Raw genomic sequence first — 21028 nt, forward strand, 5'->3', positions numbered from 1 at the left:
GAACTGTCCGGAGCTCTGCACATGATGACCAAAGCACTGCAAGGACTGGCTTGGGGATTACAAACAAATTTTAGCAAGTAGGCAAATCTGCAAACAGACTCTGTGAATAACGAAGACAGACTGTATGCTGAATCCAACTGTATCATGAATCCAATTTTTTTCCAGTGGGGCAGGGTGGTGAGGGCAATGGACGGGGAGAGGGGTTGGCGTGCCAGACGGAAGGCGTGAGAGCGGCAGGAAACATAAACGTGAATAGTGCTCATCTCCAAGGTGGTGCACAGTACAGAAATATGAGTCATTGCTTTTCATTCTCCTTGCTTTCTGTGATTTTTTTTCTTTTTTTTTTACGATTAATAAGTTTTATTCTTGAAAAAAAAAAGTTGCTTCAAAGCCTCCCACTCTGCCTTCCAAGTACCTCCCCTGTCTTTTCCCCACACCATGAAGAAGTGTGATACGTGCGTGAGAGGATGCACCACACACACACCCTTCTAGCCCCTCGGTAGCACGGCCAAACCAGGTATGGTTCACAGCCTAGATAACAGCGACACCAAGTGTCCATAAGAGGAAATGCAAAGAGGGCCAGGCTAGGGCGACACAGGGAACAAATCCCCAGGACAACTGAATCGGATGTAATGAGAAAAAGCGACACACCAGGCCAAAGAGAGGGACGGGTAGGATGAGACTGGAGATAAGGGCAGCAGAGAGAGTAGGGGAGACCACGAAGAAGTGGCTGGGGCAGACAGTGGGGGACACAGAGGCCTAGGGACCACACCAACCAGCCTGACATATTCCCTTGCCTGGGCCAGGTCCCCCACCCCCATCACCACCACCCTTCCCCAGCCCAGACATCTGTACCTTCCTAGAAAAAGCCCCAGGGACAGCCAAGGGCATCTCAGAACAGAAGAGACCTAGGGAGGTGAAGGCGCTGCAAGGAGCCAGGTGCAGCTAGGAGCCTCAGAGCGCTGAGATTCAGCTTCAAAGAAAGCCACTGAACTGAAGGCAGGCCAGTCTTGGTTCTAGTCATCATCACAGCACCCCACTATGTTGGGAATGTGGAAGAAAAACACATGTCTTGAGACATGACTTTCCTATCTCTCAAGTTGGGAAAACTAATTCTGGTCCTTGGAGTTCAGTGTCCAGCCAAACTGCCTGCTTCCTTCCTGCCTTCATTCATCTCATCACAGTCCCTCTAAGGCCAGGTACAGGGCATCAGACTCTGACCCAAAGCCCAAACCAAAACTGCACTTGTGTAAGACCCACAGCGAGCATTTGTAGCCCAGTGTGAATGAGTTTAAAATTCGTGTTCCCTCTCTCACAGACATTTCCCATGAGCCCTGCATTAGCCTGGGTTGGAGGAGCAGCTCGAAGGCAGGAGGGGTCACATATCCAGCACCATAGTGACTGATTTTAACACACTGAATTAATAAGTATGAAGGAGCATATTAACACTCAAAGGGGAAGAAGGGAGGAGAAGCTCTTCTTTACCAAAAAAAAAATGCTAATAAAGAGAGAAGGAATGATAATGAGGGAATCACCCCTCTGCAACCCCCAGTGAATGACTAATTCGGGCAAGGAGGTCAGTGGCTAGGTTGCCCATTAGGTAAGAGGTTGTTGAGAAACAGGATATCAGCAGACTGAGATTGTGTCCACAGATTACCTGCAAAGTACAAAGCGGAGTGTGTGCTTTGACAAGGGAGAGACCTGGAGACACCACCTTAACCGAGTAACCAGCGATGGGACATGCTGACATTCTGTTTCCTGTTGTGATGCAAATGCAATGTACGAAACCTCACCTATGATGTGTTCCTGCCAAAATAGTTCATTTGAATTTAATCTGGTCCGAGACCTAACTTCGAAATACAGGGGCCAGAAAAACAAGTTAAACAAAACCAGAAGGAAATGGTGGGACAAACCCAGGGCATGGACAAATGGCTCGTGCTCTTCAAAGATGCAATCTCATGGGCTGAGAAAAATGGGAGGGGAGATGGGAGTAAGGTTGTTACAGAAGATACCAATGCAGAGCATAAATTCCAGTTGGGTCTTAGATTGGAACAAAATTAAACCAGCTCTGAAAGACATTTGGGGGATAATCAAAGATATTTATATGAGCCAATATCTGACAAGAATAGAAAATAACTGCTAATTTCCTAGGTGTGGTAATGTTATTGTGGTTACAAAGAATTTTCTTTTTCTCAGGAGATGTATGCTGAAGCCTTTAGAGGCAAAGTGTGTAACTACGTTTCAAATGATTCAGTCAGGTGGTGTGGGGGGGGGGCGGGGCGGGGATATCCATATACATAGAGAGAAAGTAAATGCAGCAAAACATTCACAATTGTTTCATCTAAGTGGAGGCTGTACCAGTGGGTAAATGTTCATTGAACAGTTTTACAAATTTTGTGGTTTTAAATAATTTTAAAAAATGCTTCAATAAAGCATCTAATATTGATACATAGTAAAATAAAATAAAAAGCTAGACAGATAAGCACCAAACATAAATCTTGTATGATGCTTTACCGGTAATGTTATTTACTTTTTCCTGTAGTTTTCAAAATTCCTTAATAAATGTGTGCATCAATAATAAAAGAAGAAAGAAAACAAAATAAGGGAGGCGGAGGGTGGTGGTATCAGGTAGCAGGCAGAGGAAATAAGCTTATCCAAGGCCTTTCTCCTTTCTGAAATCAACCTGGACCTCAGCAATTGGTCCCCTGACCTCAAAGGTCCTTTGTTGGTGGGATGGGCAGGCAGACCCTCCTTGTTTCCAAAATGAACGTAAGAATAGATTAACTGAAAAGGAAGACTGCAAAGTGCTGTGTGAATGGGAGCGCACACCACCTCCATCATCACCCTCGCTTTTAGCGTTTGTTGTTAAGCTTGTAAAGGCTCCCCTAACTGTCCTACAACGCCTGCCTGTATGCCCGCTCCCCGCCTCTGCCTCCGGAGCAAAGCACAGCTGGCTGCAGGCGCGAGCCCTCGCGCTTGGTCCTCAGCCCTTCTGCTCTGCCCGCCCGTTTCCAATGGTGGGACCCGGGAGCCCAGCGGAGTGGGGTTCCGGGAGCCGGGGCGGAGGCCGAGCCCTCCGGAAATGTCATTCTCCCCCATTTCCAGTATTTCCACCACAGTCTCTGCTCTGAGGTTACAGAGTAAGCGCGATCGGGCTGTTTCCCGAGGAACAGATGCTAACGAACAACCTAAAGCAATGGAAAACGGACTTAAAGAGAGCAGTGCCTAAGGCCGCGTAGAGCCCCGAGGGCTGAATTAACACAGCAAGCCTGTGTGGGTGACGGAAGCTGGATCTTGAACGATGCAGCACATTTTGCGGGGAGGAAGACCAAGAAGGAGCCAGGAGTGCACAGGCCCGGGGAAAGGCTAGAGGCGTGACCGCAGGGCAGACGAGAAGACACACGCGCACGTGCGGGCTGTGCGGTTTGTACCCGAAGCTGAGCGCGGCGAGCGAGCCAGTGGCGCTGAAACCCGCTCGACTCCGCCCTCCGAGCGGGCTGCAGGGCCGCGTCCGCCCAGGAGGGGGCGCGATGCTCCGCACTCGCACAAAGACTGTACAAGCTAATATTGGCCATGGAGATGAGGCCAGAAAGTTCGGCTGGGTGAGCTCTGGTCAACCAGGTTATGCGGTTTGAACTTCATTTTACAGACAGGGCTGTCTTTTACACTAAATATGCTGGTGGATTTCTACGGCGAGAACCCGGACGAGAGAACGGACGCAAGGCTGTTGTGTGGCCCAGGGGAGAGATGACAGTGGCTAGGGGCATGGAGAGAGGAAAAGAGCTCGGGATTTTTAAAGGCAAAAGCTAGCAGTGGGATCTTGATGTAGAGAGGTCAAAAAAAGAGGGAAGAATCAAGGCAGGCCCGCATTTTCTGCCTTTGATGGTGGTACTGGTAAAGACAGTAGTTTCTGGAAGTGGGGCGGTATAGGCAGAAAATGACGCCTTTACAGGGCGAGCGGGAGGTGGGTGGGCAGCACAGAGAAAGGCACAGGGAGTTCCGGAGCTGAAGGGAAGGCTCAGAGTTAAACACAGCTGTGGATTCCTCTGTGAGAGGCGATGACTGAAGCCTGGGAGCAGCTGAGGCTGTCAGGGAGAGAAGTGCAATGGAGGAAAGAGTCCCAGCAGAAGTCAGGAGGGACAGGAGCCACAGCCCCGCTCTGGGCAGGAAGGAAGAGAGGTATGTGATCCCCAGGACCCCCACCAGAGTGGCCTTACTCCACTCAACTCCTGGCACAACTTTCTAAAAATAATCATTATGGTTTTACTGCATATTTTTTGTTTCCCTATCATTGTGCCTTCACATCTGGTTTGCTTTACGTACTATTGCCTAATTTCCCCCAAATATTCCTGTCTCTATCCACCATCCCTGTGTCCCCTCCGTGTCCATCCACACCTGTCTGTCTGTCTCACACACGTGGGCAGACCTGCGTGTGTGCACGTTAGCCCCAGAGAGCTGGGCCTGCGTGTCTCACCCCGTGTCCCGTGATCACTGCCCCCACTCCCCACGCACGCAGCCTCCCACGGCAGGCCCTGTGCACCCCGAACTCTGTGCTGCACGGCAGGACGATGCCCAGCACCCATCCACAGAGACGCCAGCTGCCACCCTCCCACAAGTCCTCTTGTTTACTTGCTTCTTACCATTTTCCCTGCAAAGCTGACTTCCACAAAGGGATCCACCAAGTTCTTCTTGTTACTGTCAAAGCCGAAGATCTGCCTCACGTTGTCCATCACGGCATCGTCCACTGAGGAGAAAGACATGCTGGTCACTGCCTGCTGCTCTCCATCTTCAAAACCCCCACTTCCCACTTGTGTCTCCCGACAGTCTGGGGACTCCCCAAGAGGCCACGGGCCCCTCAGCCCAGGGTTCTAGGGAAGGAGGACCATCTCCAAACAGCAGCTCCTGAAGGCACTGTGCTGCTCCTTTGCCCAGCTTCCAGAGAAAGACTGGACGTTGTTATTGTAATATCCCATTACCAGTGCCTGTCTGACATTTTCCCTTATATCCATTAGCTCAGTGATTTTCCTGAAGGTAACCAATAAGTCAATTCTGTTTTGTTTTGTTTTTTTAATTTAATCTATGCTGCTTCAAACCAATGTTTTACTAATTACCTGTATTTTTACATATGTATTTATAGATGATAGATGTGTATATGCATGTATGTGTGTATATATATATATATGCTCTGTATAATGGTACGTATGTATATGAAGGGCTTCCCTGGTGGCTCAGATGGTTAAGAATATGTCTGCCATGCAGCAGACCCAGGTTCAATCCCTGGGTTGGGAAGATCCCCTGGAGAAGGAAACAGCAACCCACTCCAGTATTCTTGCCTGGAAAATTCCATGGACAGAGGAGCCTGGCGGGCTACAGTCTAGGGGGTTGCAAAGAGTCAGACACAACTGACTGACTAGCAAATTCGTGTACATGAATGAGAAAATGAGAGAAGGGGACACTTAACCACTGTATACTAGCCAATGTCTGTCTACATGAATACAACAGTTAACAAATATTTAGCAAATGTTTATGTTCTATTTACCCATGTATTCTTTTCTTATTTATATTTAAACAACACTGCAGACAACTAAACATCATCATCCCCTTCACCTGAGCAAAGCAGACATTTCTGTTTCCCCAGCCCCCTTTGGAAGCTCCCCAGCCTCACTTCTGCATAGTGTCAACCAACAAATGCAGAATGTTCTAAACCCGTACTTTAATCCCATTACTTATTTAAAGGGTTTCCCCACGATTTTGGTTCAGTTAAGCATGTACAGAAGGAACCCATTTATTGGTGTCATTAGTCAAAGCAGAAACCCTCAAACAATTAGCTTCATGCAAAACTTGTAAACGGGGACCCAAGGAGTCCCTGACTACGTGTTCTCTTGGACTCAGCTAGCAACAGCGCCTGGTATAATTCTGCTAATGCACGCTCCAAAATGGCGGCTCATAGCCTGCAGCAAGAAAACCACCAGGAGCCTTTTAAAACTGCCGGTGGGTGAGCCCCACCTGAAACCAAGCCAATCTGAAACACTGGGGGAAGGGCCCAGCATCTGCACTTCCTTAAAGTTCCAGAGGTGATTTAATATACAGTCTGGGTTGACCCCCACGGCTCCAGAATATTGAGCATAACTCCCCCAGCATGCACTGAGCACACAGAGCAGGGCTAGCACAGGGTTCGCCACTCTGAGAAGCCAGGCAGTGGCCACCATAGCCTTCCTGGGGTGATGAAGGCTCGGCCACAGCTACGGTGACCCGCTGTCCCAGTTTATCAGGGAAGGAGGAGCTTCCTGGGATGTGGGATTTCCAGTGCTGAAACCAGGACAGTCCCAGGCAAACTGGACACCCAGGAGTCTCCACTCAGTGGAGACACTGAGCCCTTCTAACATTTCAGCAACTGCTTCCCCAGCCAGGGGCTGCCAGTCTTCAGCCGGGGGCTTCCTAGAGGAGGGAAGGAGAATCGGTGGGAGCCAGGCACACAATAGAATGGAAATGGTGCTGATGCTTTTCAGCATCAGGAAATGGTGCAGGAGACTGCTTTTCTCCTAAGAACAGTCCCCAAACCCTTGGGAAACCTAGAGAGGGTGTGAGGCTTCCCCAGACAGCAGAGCAGAAGGGAAGCTGGGCTGGCATAGATCTAGCAGACCCTTGGGTGCAGAAGCCAGGCCAGGAGGAGGCAGGGAGGGAGCCGGGGGCCAGCCCCTCCCTCTCCTTCCTGCAGGGACCTGAGGCAGCCCAGCCCAGGGTCCCAGCGTGCATTAGCAGAATTATACCAGGCGCTGTTGTTAGCTGAGTCCAAGAGAACAAGTAGTCGGGGACTCCTTGGGTCCCTGTTTACAAGTTTTGCATGAAGCTAATTGTTTGAGGGTTTCTGCTTTGACTAATGACACCAATAAATGGGTTCCTTCTGTACACATTTAATTGAACCAAAATCATGGGGAAACCCTTTAAATAAGTAATGGGATTAAAATACAGGTATAAAACATTCTGTATTTGTTGGTTGAAACTATGCTCTCCCCTAGTGTGAGCCAAGAAAATGGTGCATGGAGTGGTCGAACAGCCAGACCAGGCCTAGGAGATGCTGAACCGGACCTAGGGACCGCTAGTACTCTGAGGACTGCCTCCATCTCTGTGACTTCACCAGCATTGATATTACTTCTCATTAATTCTGGCTGCTTTTCTCCTAAGAATAGTCTAGAGAGGGTGTGAGGCTTGCCCAGACAGCAGAGCATAAGGGAAGCTGGGCTGGCACAGATCTAGCAGACACTTGGGTGTAGAAGCCAGGCCAGGAGGAGGCAGGGAGGGAGCCGGGGGCCAGCCCCTCCCTCTCCTTCCTGCAGGGATCTGAGGCGGCCTAGCCCAGGGTCCCCCCGTCACAGTCACCCAGCAAGGGCCCCACACTCACTCTGTGGCAAGTCCTCGGCCCTGAAGACCTTCAGACAGAAGTGCGCTCCACGGAGGGCCACGCCGATCGGCCTAAGCAGGTTGCTTTCGATGTCCTCCTTGTCTTCAGAGGGGTCTTTTCTCTCCAGCTACAATACAACCAAATTGGACTACTTAATGAGTCCCCAAGCACAGCGTTTTCCCTTCCTTTTTGAGAGTTCAACCAACACACTTAAACAGCGCATCTTGAAGACAGGCAGATTTCATCCTGCCCACTCGTAGCCTGTGATCTGCAGCAGGTTCCTTAGCCTGAGACTCAGCTTCATCTGGACAGTGGAGACAATGACACTGACCTCCCAGGCTCTGGGAGGGTCGACTTCAATAATGTGTCAGTGCACGTGTCACCAGCAGGCACTCAAGAACCACCGTCTCCTTCCCAACCCGCCCATTAAAAATAGCGCAGAAGTGGCAGCCGTCTAGGCTGGCCACCGTCTTCAGTAACGTCTGTCCCTTCACCTGACCAGTATTTATTTAACAACTAAGAAGTGTCAGCCTCCTGCCGGGGGCGACGGATGTAGCAGTAGACAAGCTGGACAGAGGTCCTGCCTGCGTGGCACTCACCATTTCACAGTGAAAGACACCTTTAAGCAAATGACTGCAACAGCATGTGCTGAGTGTTTTGATTAGAACAGTAATAATAAAAATAATATGTATTGATTTTATACATGCTCTCATTTAATTCTGACAGCAAGCCCCATGAGCAGTGGGTCTCAAACTTGGCTGTACATTAGAAACAGGAGAGTCAGTGTCTTGTGGACTACTGCTGCACATTCCAACTAAAACACGGGTTCTGGTTCAACAGGTCTGGGGGGGAGCCCGAGCCTCTGCATTCCAACAAGTGCCCAAGTGATGTCCATGCTGCAGGGGGCCAGGGCCTAGAATACCCCACTTTACAGATAAGCTGGATGAGAGTTCACAGAGGTTGGATGCAGAACTGGGGCGGCGGGGGGTGGGGGGGTGGGATTTAGGGAGAACGGAGCAAGAGGGCTGGTAACTATGGACACTGGGGGAGGGAACAGTGTTGGTGGTAGCCCAGCATTGAGACCTGGATGATGGATCCAGGCAGAGGCACCAACTCGTGCAGAGCAAGGGCTGACGTGCAGTTTGAGGAACAAAAGATCCACCTGCTGCACTTGGGCAGCTGAGGGGCAGATGATAGAGGAGAGGTGGCCCAAGGCCATGCCCAGCAGTCCACTCCTTGCAAAGCTGCCTGGACCATCCTCACTCCGTCTGCATGTAGAAACCCACTTCAGAATCCCCGCAGCCAAATTCTCCATCCCAGAGTGCCTCGTGTCACACAAGAGCCCGGGAAGGAGCTGTTAATAGCTCTACACTTTCTTCAGCTCACATGGGAAGAAAATGATCCCCTCCTCTGCTTTCAGTCATCCACACCACTGTTCGTTCCCACAGGCTACGATCACTGATCGAGCACCTGTTGTGTCCAAGACCTGTACTAGGCGAGAGGGGAGATAAAAGGGTCCTTATTTACTATATTCTCCCTGACCTCAAGAAACTGAGTCTCAGTGACAGAGACGGACACAACAGCTAACCAAACTAACGAAACATGGGGTGGTGACCGAAAGGAAAGATCCATCAGTTTCCCTGGAGGACAAGGCAGCCATCGTGGAGGAAGTAGCATCTGGACTGGGTCTTGAAGAACAAAGTGACTTTTGGTCAACAGAGGCAGAGGAGGCCTTCCGACAGGTGGAAAGACAAGGACGGAAGTACACTCTGGAAAGGGTCACACTGACTGGCGTGGCCACAGCACGGAGTCCATGCAGGTACACACCAGCAAGTGGCCCTGCGAAATCAGCCGGAGGCCAAATGCTAATGGCCTTGAATGTGATGCTGAGGATTCTGGACTTCATCCCGAAAGTAACTGGCAGGCAGGGTGGGTCACTGGAAGATTTTTAAGAGGAGACTCACGTGATTTGTGCATGCATACATGCTAAGTCACTTTAGTCGCATCCAACTCTGCGACTCCATAGACCATAGCCCACCAAGCTCCTCTGTCCATGGGATTCTCCAGGCAAGAATACTGGAGTGGGTTGCCATGCCCTCCTCCAGGGGATCTTCCCAACCTAGGGATCGAACCTGTGTCTCTTATGTCTCTTGCATTGGCAGGTAGGTTCTTTACCAGTCGTGCCACCTGGGAAGCCCATCACGAGATTGTACCTGGGTTTAAAGAAGGTGACTTTGGTGGTAATGTGGAGGCTAACTAGATTCACAGCGGCTGAACCACATCTTTATTCACAGGAAGGCCCAGATAAGATATGTGAGAGCCTGACCTTGGTCTCTGGTCTTGGGATTGGAAAGAGGAGAAGCATGCAGCGTGATCGTCACACCAACGAGACTGGCCAACTGTGTGCATCTTGACTTCCAGGTTTGGACTGAGGGATGAGGAAGGGTGTTCAGGGCTCTGACCTGGGGGACCAAGGGGACGATTGCCACTTCCCAAGATATCACCTAATATAGGAGTGGTCACCAAATGATACTGGGTTCCCATGGTGAAGTCAGAGGGGCCAAAGGGACGTGTTTATGTGCTTTGTTACAGGAAACTGAAACCGAGCATCTGGAGCTGCAAGGATCCAGGCTGGAGGTGAGCAATTTAGGAGCCCAGGTGGACAGAGACGGGCTCCTCCACAGACAGACAAATACGCTGCAAAATCTGGCTGAGGCCAGATTGTCATGGGCCTTGAATGTCATGTCAGAGGCACAGCAGAGAGGCAGGCAGTGAAATCCTATTGAGCTGCTGAATTTGAAGAATCCAGTTTTTTAAAAAAAGGAAAAGAATGAGGGGAGTCATAGATGCTGAAGGAGGAGAGAGTTTCAGGTAAGACATGCCTCTGGAATCAAACACTGTGGAGCAGCAGATCAGATTAATGAGAGAAGAGCTCCCGGGACTTGGCAATGGGTGGGCTTAGGCAAGTGGTTCAGGGAAGAAGGTGATGGGAGGCACACTGAACCAATGAAGGAGCGAGCAGCTGGTGAAGGACTGGAGAAAGGGGACGTGGGGTCCTCTCAAGAGTTAGGTAGCCTTGAGGATGGCTGAAAGGACGAGGAAAACAACTTGGACAGGAGGGGTGAAAGCAAGGTATTCTGAGATCAGGAAATCTGGAGCCTCGTTCAGACCAGAGGACAGGAGCCAGAGAAGAGGCAGAACAGACTGAACAAGAAAGCCGGCAGGGCTCAAGCACATGCAAGGGAGGTGGGGAGAGGGAGAGGGAGGGAAGAGGAACTTCAGCCCTCACGTCTCTGCCACTGTGCAACTCTGCCTCTCTAAGGGGAGCGGAGGCCGGAGCTTAGGAAAAACCAGAAAGTTAGGAAACAGCCACCATGGAGAATGGGATAAGAAGCAAACATCACCCAAGTAAAAGAAGAGGTGGACAGCACTTCCAGGTGACTTCTGCCACCAAAGCTGACCAAAGGGTGGTGTGGACAGTATGTCATGGGGAGGGTGGGGAACACGGAGATACAGCAGCAAACCCCAGGGCTAGCGAGCACCAAGCGAGATAGAGGATGGGAGCCGGGGACCAGGCTGCAGGAGGCAGCTGATGGGCGGGGAAACAGACAGGGGTCAGGGCTGTAACCTCAGTGAGGAAGAACCACTCACTGAGGGTGAGGGAGGGAAGGAGGCAGAAAGAAACTGCTGGCGAGAGGGATTTCTCAGCTCAAGGGCTTAAAGAAGGTAAGATCAGACGTTGACGGCTCATCAGGGAGGACACACTGGTCTCGGAACAATGGCAAACAGGGAAACCTGCCAGCAAGGACCCTCCTGCCCCAGGGGTAGGTAACAGTCCAGGAGACCAGAAGGAGGGAAATAACCAGAGAGGCGGGTTTCAGAGAAGAAGGCAGTGCTGAAGTTGGGAAGCTGCCATGGGAAACCAAAAGATGGCCACGCTTCCCATTCCAAAGACCATGGTGAGCTGGACCAGAAAACACAGGCTTCCTTCTGAGCCGGTCTCAATAAAAGTGGTTTCATCTGGGAAAAACCAGGGTCCGATGAATGGGGAGCGGAAGAAGGAGTGTTTTAGGAAAGGAGAACACATTCAGAGATGCCCTGCAGGAGCACGAAGGCACAGCGTCTGGAGAGACGAGCTGCAGAGGAACAGGGGATGAGAGGGCAGGGGAGGCGCCCTTGGGAGGGACTGGGCCACCTGAGCTCTGCCGGGCCCTGCACAGCACTTGGGGCTGCCCCAATCCCTCCCACCGGGGTGCCTGAGCCTGCATCATCAGCCAGCTCTTCAGCCTTAACCTCCTCAGGGACCTTGCCCTCCACCTCCCCATCACACACGGCTTTCCCCAGGGACTCCACCTCCCCAGCCCTCCCCTGGAGACCCGCTTTCCCCACTCCTGCCTCACCCTGCCTTGATCATTTCAGTATCTGCTTCACCATTTGTGTATCTGATTTCCAGTTTTCCCATGAGATAGTCAATATCCACAAGGACAAGTCACTCACCAACACAGGTCCTTGTCTTCCACCAACAGCATCTTAATCTTCCCTCCCCTGCAGCTGCCAGAGGAACGGCCACGTCTCAAATCTCCAGCCGCTCAGAACCAACGCTCCAGGAAAACCTTGACCTTGAGACACTTCTCTAAAAACAGCCTCCATACTATCTACCTTCTCCAATCCCCCTCATACCATGGGAGGCACTCAACACAGAGCTTGGCACACAGCAGGGGTTTAAAAAATGTGTGTTCCCTAGCCCTTCCCTATTATTTGTCCTCCTCATCAGGCTGGTCCTCCCTCACCCTCCCTGCCAGGCTCATCAGCTCCCCAGCCCCATGCCTCCACCACGCCTGCCTCATCCATGCCTAACAGCGCCTCCATCCACCTACCTTCTGGGTCCTGGCCACTGAGTATTAGGAGGCTTTCCCACAAAGCCTCCAGCTCCTGTGTCTGCTCCGAAATCCTTTGGTTTTGTCTGTGTGTGTATGTGTATTGTGCATGAGAGTGTATATGTGAGTGTATGTGTGTACACTGGAGTATTACTCATCCATTAAAAAAAAAATGAAATAATGTCATTTGCAACAACAAGGACGGACCCAGAGATTGTCATACTGAGTGCAGTGAGTCCGAGAAACACAAACGTCATATATTGCTTATACGTGGAATCCAAATAAATGATAAAAATGAAGTTATTTACAAAATAGAAATAGACTTCCAAACCTAGGAAACAAATTTATGGTTGCCAAAGGTGGCGGGGCATAAATTAGGAATTTGGGATTAACACACTACTATATATAAACAACGACGTACTGTACAGCACAGGGAATTCTACTCAATACTTATAATAATCTCTAAGGGAAAAGAATCTGAAAAAGAATAGATATACCCTATATATAGATGGGAGAATATGCACAAAAGTATTAATGATGGTTCTCTCTGATGGGCAGAATGATGAGTGATTCATTTCATATTTATGCTTTCCCACATGTTCTACATTTCTCACAATTGCCATGTATTCTTTTAAATCAGAAAAGCTAAAGTTTTTTGTTTGTTCATTTGGTGCCCCCATGGCCCAGTGGTAGTGCTTATGAGGAGGACGAGGAATGTACTCACGGGGGCTTCATCTCCAGGCCCCAGCACACAGAGACTCGCTTTCAGGTAGCCTCTGGCCCCAGCAGAGAAATCGTCGGGATCTGAGAGCAGCAGCCACTTCCTGAGGTAGGCATGTCCTAAGGGAACAACACCCTTGGTGACCCCAAATTGGAAGGACCCAAGTCTGCGACCACACCGGAGAGTCCAGGGTGGACTCCACTGGGTGAGATGAAGAACTCATCTACCCAGACATGGGGGAAGGACTTCCAGTTCTAAAATAAAAGGTATTTTGAGTGTTCATTCAGGTCCAAATCAGAAATGTCAACAGACACCACTATCAGAGGCTGCCAAAGCCAGACCCCAGGCCATTTTCCTCCCCTTCAGGAAGTAACCAGACCAGACCAGAGACCAAGGTGCAGAGAAATCCTAGACTTGTCGTCTAAATGACTCATCCATCTGGAGGGACCCCAGCCTCCAGCAATCTTTGCTTAGGGCTTCCAGTTTAGCATCCCAACTGAGCCAGCTGAAACCCACATGAGGGTTTGATATTCCTGGGGACCTGTTTTACCCAGAAAATGAAAGCTGCCCTCTCTTTATTCCTGCAGCCTCACCTCCAAGATCAGACTCCACCTCTAAAGTCTAAAATCCCCAAGAAGAAAAGATAAGTGTCCCAAGTGGGTGCCCCCATGTAGCCGGAACCCAGATACAAAGACCTGCCCAAGAGGGTGACAGGGCAACTCACGGGGCTCTCGGTAGATGCTGCCCACGTCCAGCTGAAAGCAAACAGAAGAGGCACAGGTCACGGTCCTGCCAGCAGAGTGTTAAACAAAGTATGATGCATGAAAATCAAAAATCTGATGCATTAAAAATCATGTTTTCAAGAACATTTGGAGACATGAGAAAATGTTGGTCACCTGTTATTACATGGGGAAAAAGTGGAATATATCTTGATTGAAGTTTGGTGAAGTGTATCTATGCATAGAAAAGCCAGAGCAAAGAAAACATGCTGGATGGCAACTGCACTACCTCTGGGTGGCAGATTTGGGTGATTTTTATTTTATTCTTATTTTTTCCTATATTATATAATTTTCTATTAAAAAACCCTACAGGTTTTGATGTGATGGTAGGGGAGGTTATGCATGTGTAGGGTGGGGGCATATGGGAACTCTGTACTTTCCACTTGATTTTGCTATGAACCTAAAATTGCTCTCAAAAACTACAAAGTTTTTTTAAAATCATGGATTACTTTTATAATTAGGAAAAAAAAATTTTTTTAACCTCACCCTTGGGTTCTTACAATAAGAGACACAAAACATAAGACCCCGCTTATTATAGAATGACTCAAGCTCAATCCATTCTTTAAAAAAAAAAAAAAAACTGCTTCTCTAGAAAAACAGATTCCGTTTTCTATCTGTGACTATTTCTCAGAGAAGGGGCCGTATTTTATTTGGAAAGCAGAAGGAGGGTCAAATAAACCTGTGCCCTTTCTTTCCATTTGAGAAATTCTTGAAGATTCAAAACTGAGAAAATCAATAAGAATGACATTAAAACGCCATTTGTGAAGATCTCCAGTACCCGTTGCCTTGACGCTAATCTGTTAAACACATCCCATGCTATCAGTTCAAGGTCCTCTGTGGGTTCATTTCTGCATGTCTGGGACACATGAAGGGGCAGGGTCACCCCATACCGCCTCCTGGGCGACTCCCAATCTGGACCCATTCCCCAGCCCTGGTGAGCTCAGAGTACTGAGCACTGGTGTCGCGCTGGCCCCAGATGGCCAGACTGAGGAAGAGAGCTGCCCAAACTCAGGGCCCACACTGCCTCTCCAGGATGCAAAGACAAATGTGGATTAACAGTAAGAAGCCGAACTCCCCCTGTTGGAGAGAAGGGGGGCAATTTGCCTCTCCTCTCTTTTTCTCAGAACGTTTTCCTTGGAAAACTTGTCAATATAAGTACTTTCCCTGACTCTTTGAAATGTATCTTTTTAGAAGCCAGATAAGTCATTCCTCAGCTTTAGGACCCAGGAGTGCCTTTCCCCAGGCTCTCCAATCTCTGGCAAGGGAAGGGCCTACCTTAACCAAATTGTAAAACTACCTCCCATCATAAAAATGCAAGTTTGTTTTCTGATTTCTTGTGACTGTCACCCCAATTACCAGGTAAAGTCAGGATGAACCATGTGTACTGAAGGCGCTATCCTGGCCACTCACGTGGACATTAGTAATTGTTTATTGTTCATCTCAAGAATACGTATGGAATGGGTTGTGTCTGCTTGGCTCTATACAGGATTTCTTTCTGTCTTTGCAATCTCTTATCAGATGGCCCACAATACCATCGTATTGGTTTAATGCTTATTCAATAACAAAAGCGCTCTCTTTCTCTACTACCTTTGTGAAGAGGATTTCTGGGTTAGGAGAAGATCTTGTTTAGATTTTATCATCGTATTTTTCCAAACACAGACCAAGACAGACAGGTCTCTGAGCACCAATCCTGCCCATCATCCACAGAGTTTCCGCTAATGTGGATGGATAAATGAGAACTGATTGCTTTCAAAGAGAATAAACCATTTACCCGGAACTCCCCGATGAGAGCATCTGTTCTGAGGGAACGGGAGTCCACCACCTGAAAGGAAAACAAACTAAAATTCTTGTCCACAAGTAAACGTTGGGCCAGACAGGTCCCAGCCCAGTTGCTCCTCCTTCCCAAATAATAACAGCCCACACTCTTCGACAGCACTGGCTCTATCCCGGAGATTATTCCAAGCAATGCTTAACCCTCATGAGAACCCCACAAGTAGGTACTATTATCGTTCCCATTCTCCAGATGAAGAAAGAGGCACAGAGGCCACTTGTACAGAATCACATGTCCTCTCCCTGGCATAGGCAGGACTAGAAGCCAGATAGGTTGGCTCCAGAGCCCACACTTCTAGCCACTCAACTATACTGCCTTTCAGAGGAAGCGAGGATGATGGAAAGAGCTAAGGTCCAGTGAAACAAAACCTTGGCCAGAAGCAGACATATAGACAAACAAAATAAGATGAAAATCAAAGGACCACAGCACGAATGAGTCTGGTACCTGGGGAAGCTGGGCGGCGTCAGGGCCTCCCCACTCCGCTGCCTCCTGCATCCAAGCCCGAAGGCATCTTTGTGCCAAGCGGACTGGGAGTGGGGAGCACGAGGCTGTGAGCTGCTCCCTGTCACCCAGGCTCGGCATCTAAGCTTCTCCCACACGCACACACACACACACACGGAGCCCACAGAAAGCGTCCGATGGCTGGCACGTACCGTGATGAAGATGGGCTCATTGAACAGCTCCGCGGGAGAGTCAAACACGTTGAAGAAGAGAGTCTGTTGGTTCAGGGCGAGAGGGAGACAGATGAAGGCCCGCTGAGCCCGGGGCCAGGAGGAGAAGGCCACCACCCAGCCTCTAGGGCTGGTCCACACGGTGAGTGTGCGGTGGGCTCAACCCAGCACCAGGCTCTGGGAATTCAACCTCACGGAAGTGGTCATCTCAAGGACAGGGTGGCCGGCCCCACGGATGGTGGGGGTGTGGAGCAGGGGGAGCCCAAGGCAGGAGTAAGAGCAGAAGCCCTCTCTCCAGTTCCTCAGATAACCTACTCAGGACCGGCACTGCTCTCCACCCAATGTTTGTGCCATCTGCAAAACCTGAGTGAACTGCCAGGCGTCTGCTGTGCACTCCCACCAAGGCACAAGCCCTAACCCAGGGGCTCCCACCTCATTGAAGACGGGGCTGTTTCCTTTGTGGATCCGCGTCCGCTTGGTCTGCCCAGCGGCGGTGACCTTGACCACAGGCTTGATGTTCACCCCTGGCAGCTGGCGTCCCTTGATCACCTGGACCCTGATCTGAAAGCCAGGAGAGGCTATGAGCCAGAGGAGAGGAAGAAGTCAGGCACGCACCCCCACCCCTACGCGAGAGTCAGAAATCTCAGGGCCCACCCTCACAGCCAGCCTCTTGGGACAGGTATTAAAAAGGAATTAGGAAGAACATCGTAAGAACAGTATTTTCCCACCAAGGTCCTTGGCATCTATAACACTCCATGGTGCCTCATAAGAGCTGCCCGGCTGCCCCAGGTAAGCTGCCAGCAGTAAATTCCAGGGGTGGCCCGAGAATCCAGTCCCTGTTCAGTTCCTGCACAAGCCCCATCTCAGACCCCTCGATGGTGATGTTCTTGGGGGACTTGAATACTCCTCACTGACAATTCCCTCAGAGGTCAGAGCTACATAGTGATGCAACCCCACTTCATCCTTATATAGTATAAGATGCAGCACAGAATGTCTGACATTCTTAGAAGTGAGTTTTCTTCATTGAACTTTCAATAAATGAGGGTTTCAAGAACATCTGTGCCTCCAAAGTTATGCAAAAGATTTAAGAATATTACGTTTTAAAGTGTTAAAACTTTCATGAAAAAATACAGTGTTTACTGGTTCTAATTTCTAACCAGCAATTATTTATTTTAAAAATAAGCTGCTGTAGGATATATTATCAATAGCAATGGGAAGAGGGAGTGAGTGATCTTCATTCTTTTCATTGTATTTTCCAAATTTTCTACCAAAAAAAATCATTTTTTTCATTTATTACTTATTTGGCTTCACTGGGTCTTAAATGTGGCATGTGGGATCTAGTCCCCTGACCAGGGATCGAACCTGGGCCCTCTGCATTAGGAGTCTTAAGCACTGGACCACCAGGAAAGTCCCAAAAGTTTTTGTTTGTTTGTTTTAAGGAGAAAACAATGGCACGTCTTGCAAATAATAATAAATTAGAATTCTGTCTCAGGCAAACACGAAAGTGTTAGTCACTCAGTAGTGTTCAACTCTTTGTGACCCCATGGACCATAGCCCACCAGGCTCTTGTGTCCATGGGATCTTTCAGGCAAGAAGAGTGAAGTGGGCTGCCATTTCCTTCTCCAGGGTATCTTCTTGACCCAGGGATCAAATCAGGGTCTCCTGCATTTCAGGCAGATTATTCACTGTCTGAGTCATCCGGGAAGCAGGCAAACATTGTGGGTTATAACTAAAACTTTTCTGAAATTACCACAATTTGGAACTGAAATATAGTTTTATAATTCATTGCATTCAATAAATAAATATTGATGTTTCCTGTTTTTAATTTTTAAAATAGTTCTGAAGTTAAATATCACTAAATGCAATTATATCAAAATGGAAAATTCTGTAGAAAAGAAAAGAAAAAAACAAAAGAAAAAGACCCAAATTAAATGAGATAGGTTTTTGGATAAAAATAAATCAAAGGGTTGGTTTTCATAGTTTTATTCTGTGACAAGCTTGAACAAATTCAAACTGCAAATGACCTTCAGAAAAACCATGACTGTTAACAGGGGGAACGGATAGAGAAAAAAAGACAGGCAGAGCTTCTTAGATTTGGGGATCTTGTTCAAATGCAGATTGAGTCAGTGGGTCATGTTGAGCATGCCCCCAGGTGACAGCCGTGCTGTTCGTCACTTTGAACAAGTATTCCCAGCCAGTATTCTTGCCTGGGAAATCCCGTGGACAGGGGAGCCAGAGCACTGGCTAGGGGGCATCTGGCTGGGCAAACAGGTAACAGCTGTGGTGATGCTGGCGCTCTGCAGTGACGCCCCCCCCCCCCTGCCTTTTTTTAAGAGTAAAACCAGGGGCTGGGCAGAGGCTTTTTCTAGAGGCCCCAAGACATGGCCTCCCCATCGAGCGTTTGCCCAGGACCCAGGGGAACCAGACTCCCCTCTTAGGACCTGCCCCACGGCTACACAGACAGGTCTAATGCTGGCCTCAGAGGCTGCCTCTGGCTGAAGGAGGATACCGCGGTCACCTGGAAGTCCTGCGGCTTGTCCGACAGAGGCTTGCTGGGCGCAGGCGCGCTTCTCTTCCTTCCCCCTCCGGGGTGGTAGGGGGGCGGATGGGAAGGTTGTTTCTTCGGGGTGCTGGGGGCCCCCGGGCCCAGAGCCCCGCTCTGGTCCAGGAATGGCTCGGCCTCGTCTCCCGTGAGCCCCTGGTCCTCAGTGTCCTCCTCTCCTCCTGTGTCTGGAGGAGAGGGTTGTAATGAGGCTGGGTCCCTCTGGCCCCTGGGTCCCAGCTGACGGCAGACTCGATGGCCCAGCACCCACCTCCCCCGCCCCTCTCTTTCCCCAGCGGTCAGCCAGAATGGATGAGGGAGAAGAAGAAGAGCTTCCAACAGCTGAAACTTGAGGGTGGTCAGTCCGGTTAGCAGGCAGGAGGAGACAGAATGGCCCCAGCCCTCCCCACCAGGACCTGCAGGAGGAGCCCTCCTGGCTGCCTCGCCCCGCTCTGGGGAGCTGATGGCGGCAGCTAGTGAGCTGGTTACGGGCGCGAGGGCCGGCACAGCCCAGCCCGCGTCTCACCCGTGGGGGCCAGCCACTTCCTTCCAGAGTGTCTCGTGTCCACGGTGCTGTCACTGAGCAGGGACCAGGTCTCGGCCAGGCTCTGGCCCCCACCTGGCACATGGGCAGGGCACAGCCCCAGGAGGGGAGGGAGCTGGTGAGGGAAGCCAACCCAGGGCCCCCCACCCCACCAGCCCTGCCCGCCCCGCCTGCCCCTGCCCGACACAAAGCTCCGGAACAGGTGCCCTGTCTGTCCAGACGGACCTTCTCGCCACCTTCGGGGCAGAGCCTAACTTTGTCAGATCCACCTCAAAGTGGTCCCAGCACATTTGGGACCCTCGATCTCTCCATCTCGTTCACCAGGAGCACCTCCTTCTTCCTCCCTCAACCCCAGTCCAGAGGGATCACCCCACCTCTGAGCTCAGACAGTGCCAAGGCCAACAAGAGGGGCCCCGCTCTGCCTCCCCCACCAGGAGCCCCACACGGGCCCCAGGAGGGGCTCAGGGCACACCTGGGATGGGTTCCCTTCACCAAGGGAGAAAGGCTGGAATCTTTCCCAGGGGCAAGACCCCACCCGGCCCATCTGTGTGCTTCCTACTCACTCCAGCAGGCTGAACTGTCATGTCCCCCCCAGCCACTACTGACAAGCCAGCCACCCGGGCTGGTCCTCACTTCACAGGGCCAGGAGAGGTAGGTAAAGGGCAACTGTGAGGCTTGGTCAGTCTGCTCACTTTTCACAAATAATAAACTGTAGGCCCAGAGGGGGAGTGACTGGCCCGAAGCCACACAGCTACTTGGTGTCAAGGCAAGACAGGAACTCATCCCCTGACATCAGCTCAGGGCTCTCAGGGAAAGTCCAACTCTTTCACCACATGTCATTGCTAAAGACCTGCAGCGTGCTGGGCAGCGGGCAGGGCTCAGGCGTCTCCTAGGATAGACCTGCTCCCCAGCACAGGCCCGCCCTCTAAACTTCCCACCTCTCTGGAGCTGCAGAGGGCCGGGTACCCAGCATCCACACAACACCCTCCCTAAACAGCTGGCGCTGGGAGGACGTCCTCACGCTAACCCTAGTGGCACCTACAGGGCATGCCTCCTGCTGCTTTATTTTGTAAGACAGAAGTCAGTTCTACAGACTTCCCACCCACCCACGGCCTCTCTTCGCCAGGCCCGGGCAGCCCCCAATCTAGGAAGGCACCCCCTTCCCAGGCTCAGGTGCCACCACTAGGCTTATCCCCCCAGCCCTGCCAAGGTGAGGGTGGGCTCCTCACCAGCCACCGTATCCATGTCAGGCAGAGTCGGGGAGGGTTCCAGAGGTGTTAAGGGTGGGAAGGTGGGCACGGCTCCAGGCAGCGGCGTGTAGGACACCTGCAGGACCAGCGAGGCCTGGAACAGATTGGGGTGAGAGGGCAGCGGGTTACTGTGTTGGCCTCCGACCACCGCCCTCCAGCATGCTTCCTGTTCCTGCATCCCTGTTCCTTTCCTCCAAACCAGGAATGGAGTCTGGTTTGCAAGAGGCTCAGCAAAGCCACCCCCAGGGGCCCATCAACATAGTCACGTGGTTAGGAGCACTGAATCTGGAATCAAGTTCCACCACTCAGAAGCTGGGTGACTTTGGCAAGATCTGAAACCTCTCTGGGCCTCAGTTTCCTCATCTGTAAAACAGGGGTGGTGACAGCAATAGCACTTTCGGCATAGGGTCA

At 50.6% G+C, this 21028-nt stretch overlaps 1 protein-coding gene and 1 long non-coding RNA gene across 4 annotated transcripts in view; one reads left to right on the forward strand and one right to left on the reverse strand.

Annotated features, from left to right (window-relative positions):
* DYSF (dysferlin) overlaps nt 1-21028 on the reverse strand; it is a 224302-nt gene that overhangs the window by 144274 nt on the left and 59000 nt on the right. For 2 of the 3 annotated variants that reach the window (NM_001434948.1, NM_001102490.3), the window contains 9 exon segments: nt 4641-4744; nt 7403-7529; nt 13004-13119; nt 13725-13755; nt 15551-15601; nt 16264-16326; nt 16714-16842; nt 18800-19011; nt 20597-20711. In NM_001434948.1, coding sequence (NP_001421877.1) covers nt 4641-4744; nt 7403-7529; nt 13004-13119; nt 13725-13755; nt 15551-15601; nt 16264-16326; nt 16714-16842; nt 18800-19011; nt 20597-20711 — 948 coding nt within the window. 3 annotated transcript variants of the gene reach the window in all.
* On the forward strand, nt 2549-12578 carry LOC112448752 (uncharacterized). The gene is made up of 4 exons (XR_003037111.2): nt 2549-4179; nt 9697-9823; nt 9995-10039; nt 11954-12578. It is a non-coding gene; the product is annotated as an uncharacterized lncRNA (long non-coding RNA).

This window comes from Bos taurus, chromosome 11, assembly GCF_002263795.3.
Source record: "Bos taurus isolate L1 Dominette 01449 registration number 42190680 breed Hereford chromosome 11, ARS-UCD2.0, whole genome shotgun sequence".
NCBI classification, from domain to species: domain Eukaryota; kingdom Metazoa; phylum Chordata; class Mammalia; order Artiodactyla; family Bovidae; genus Bos; species Bos taurus.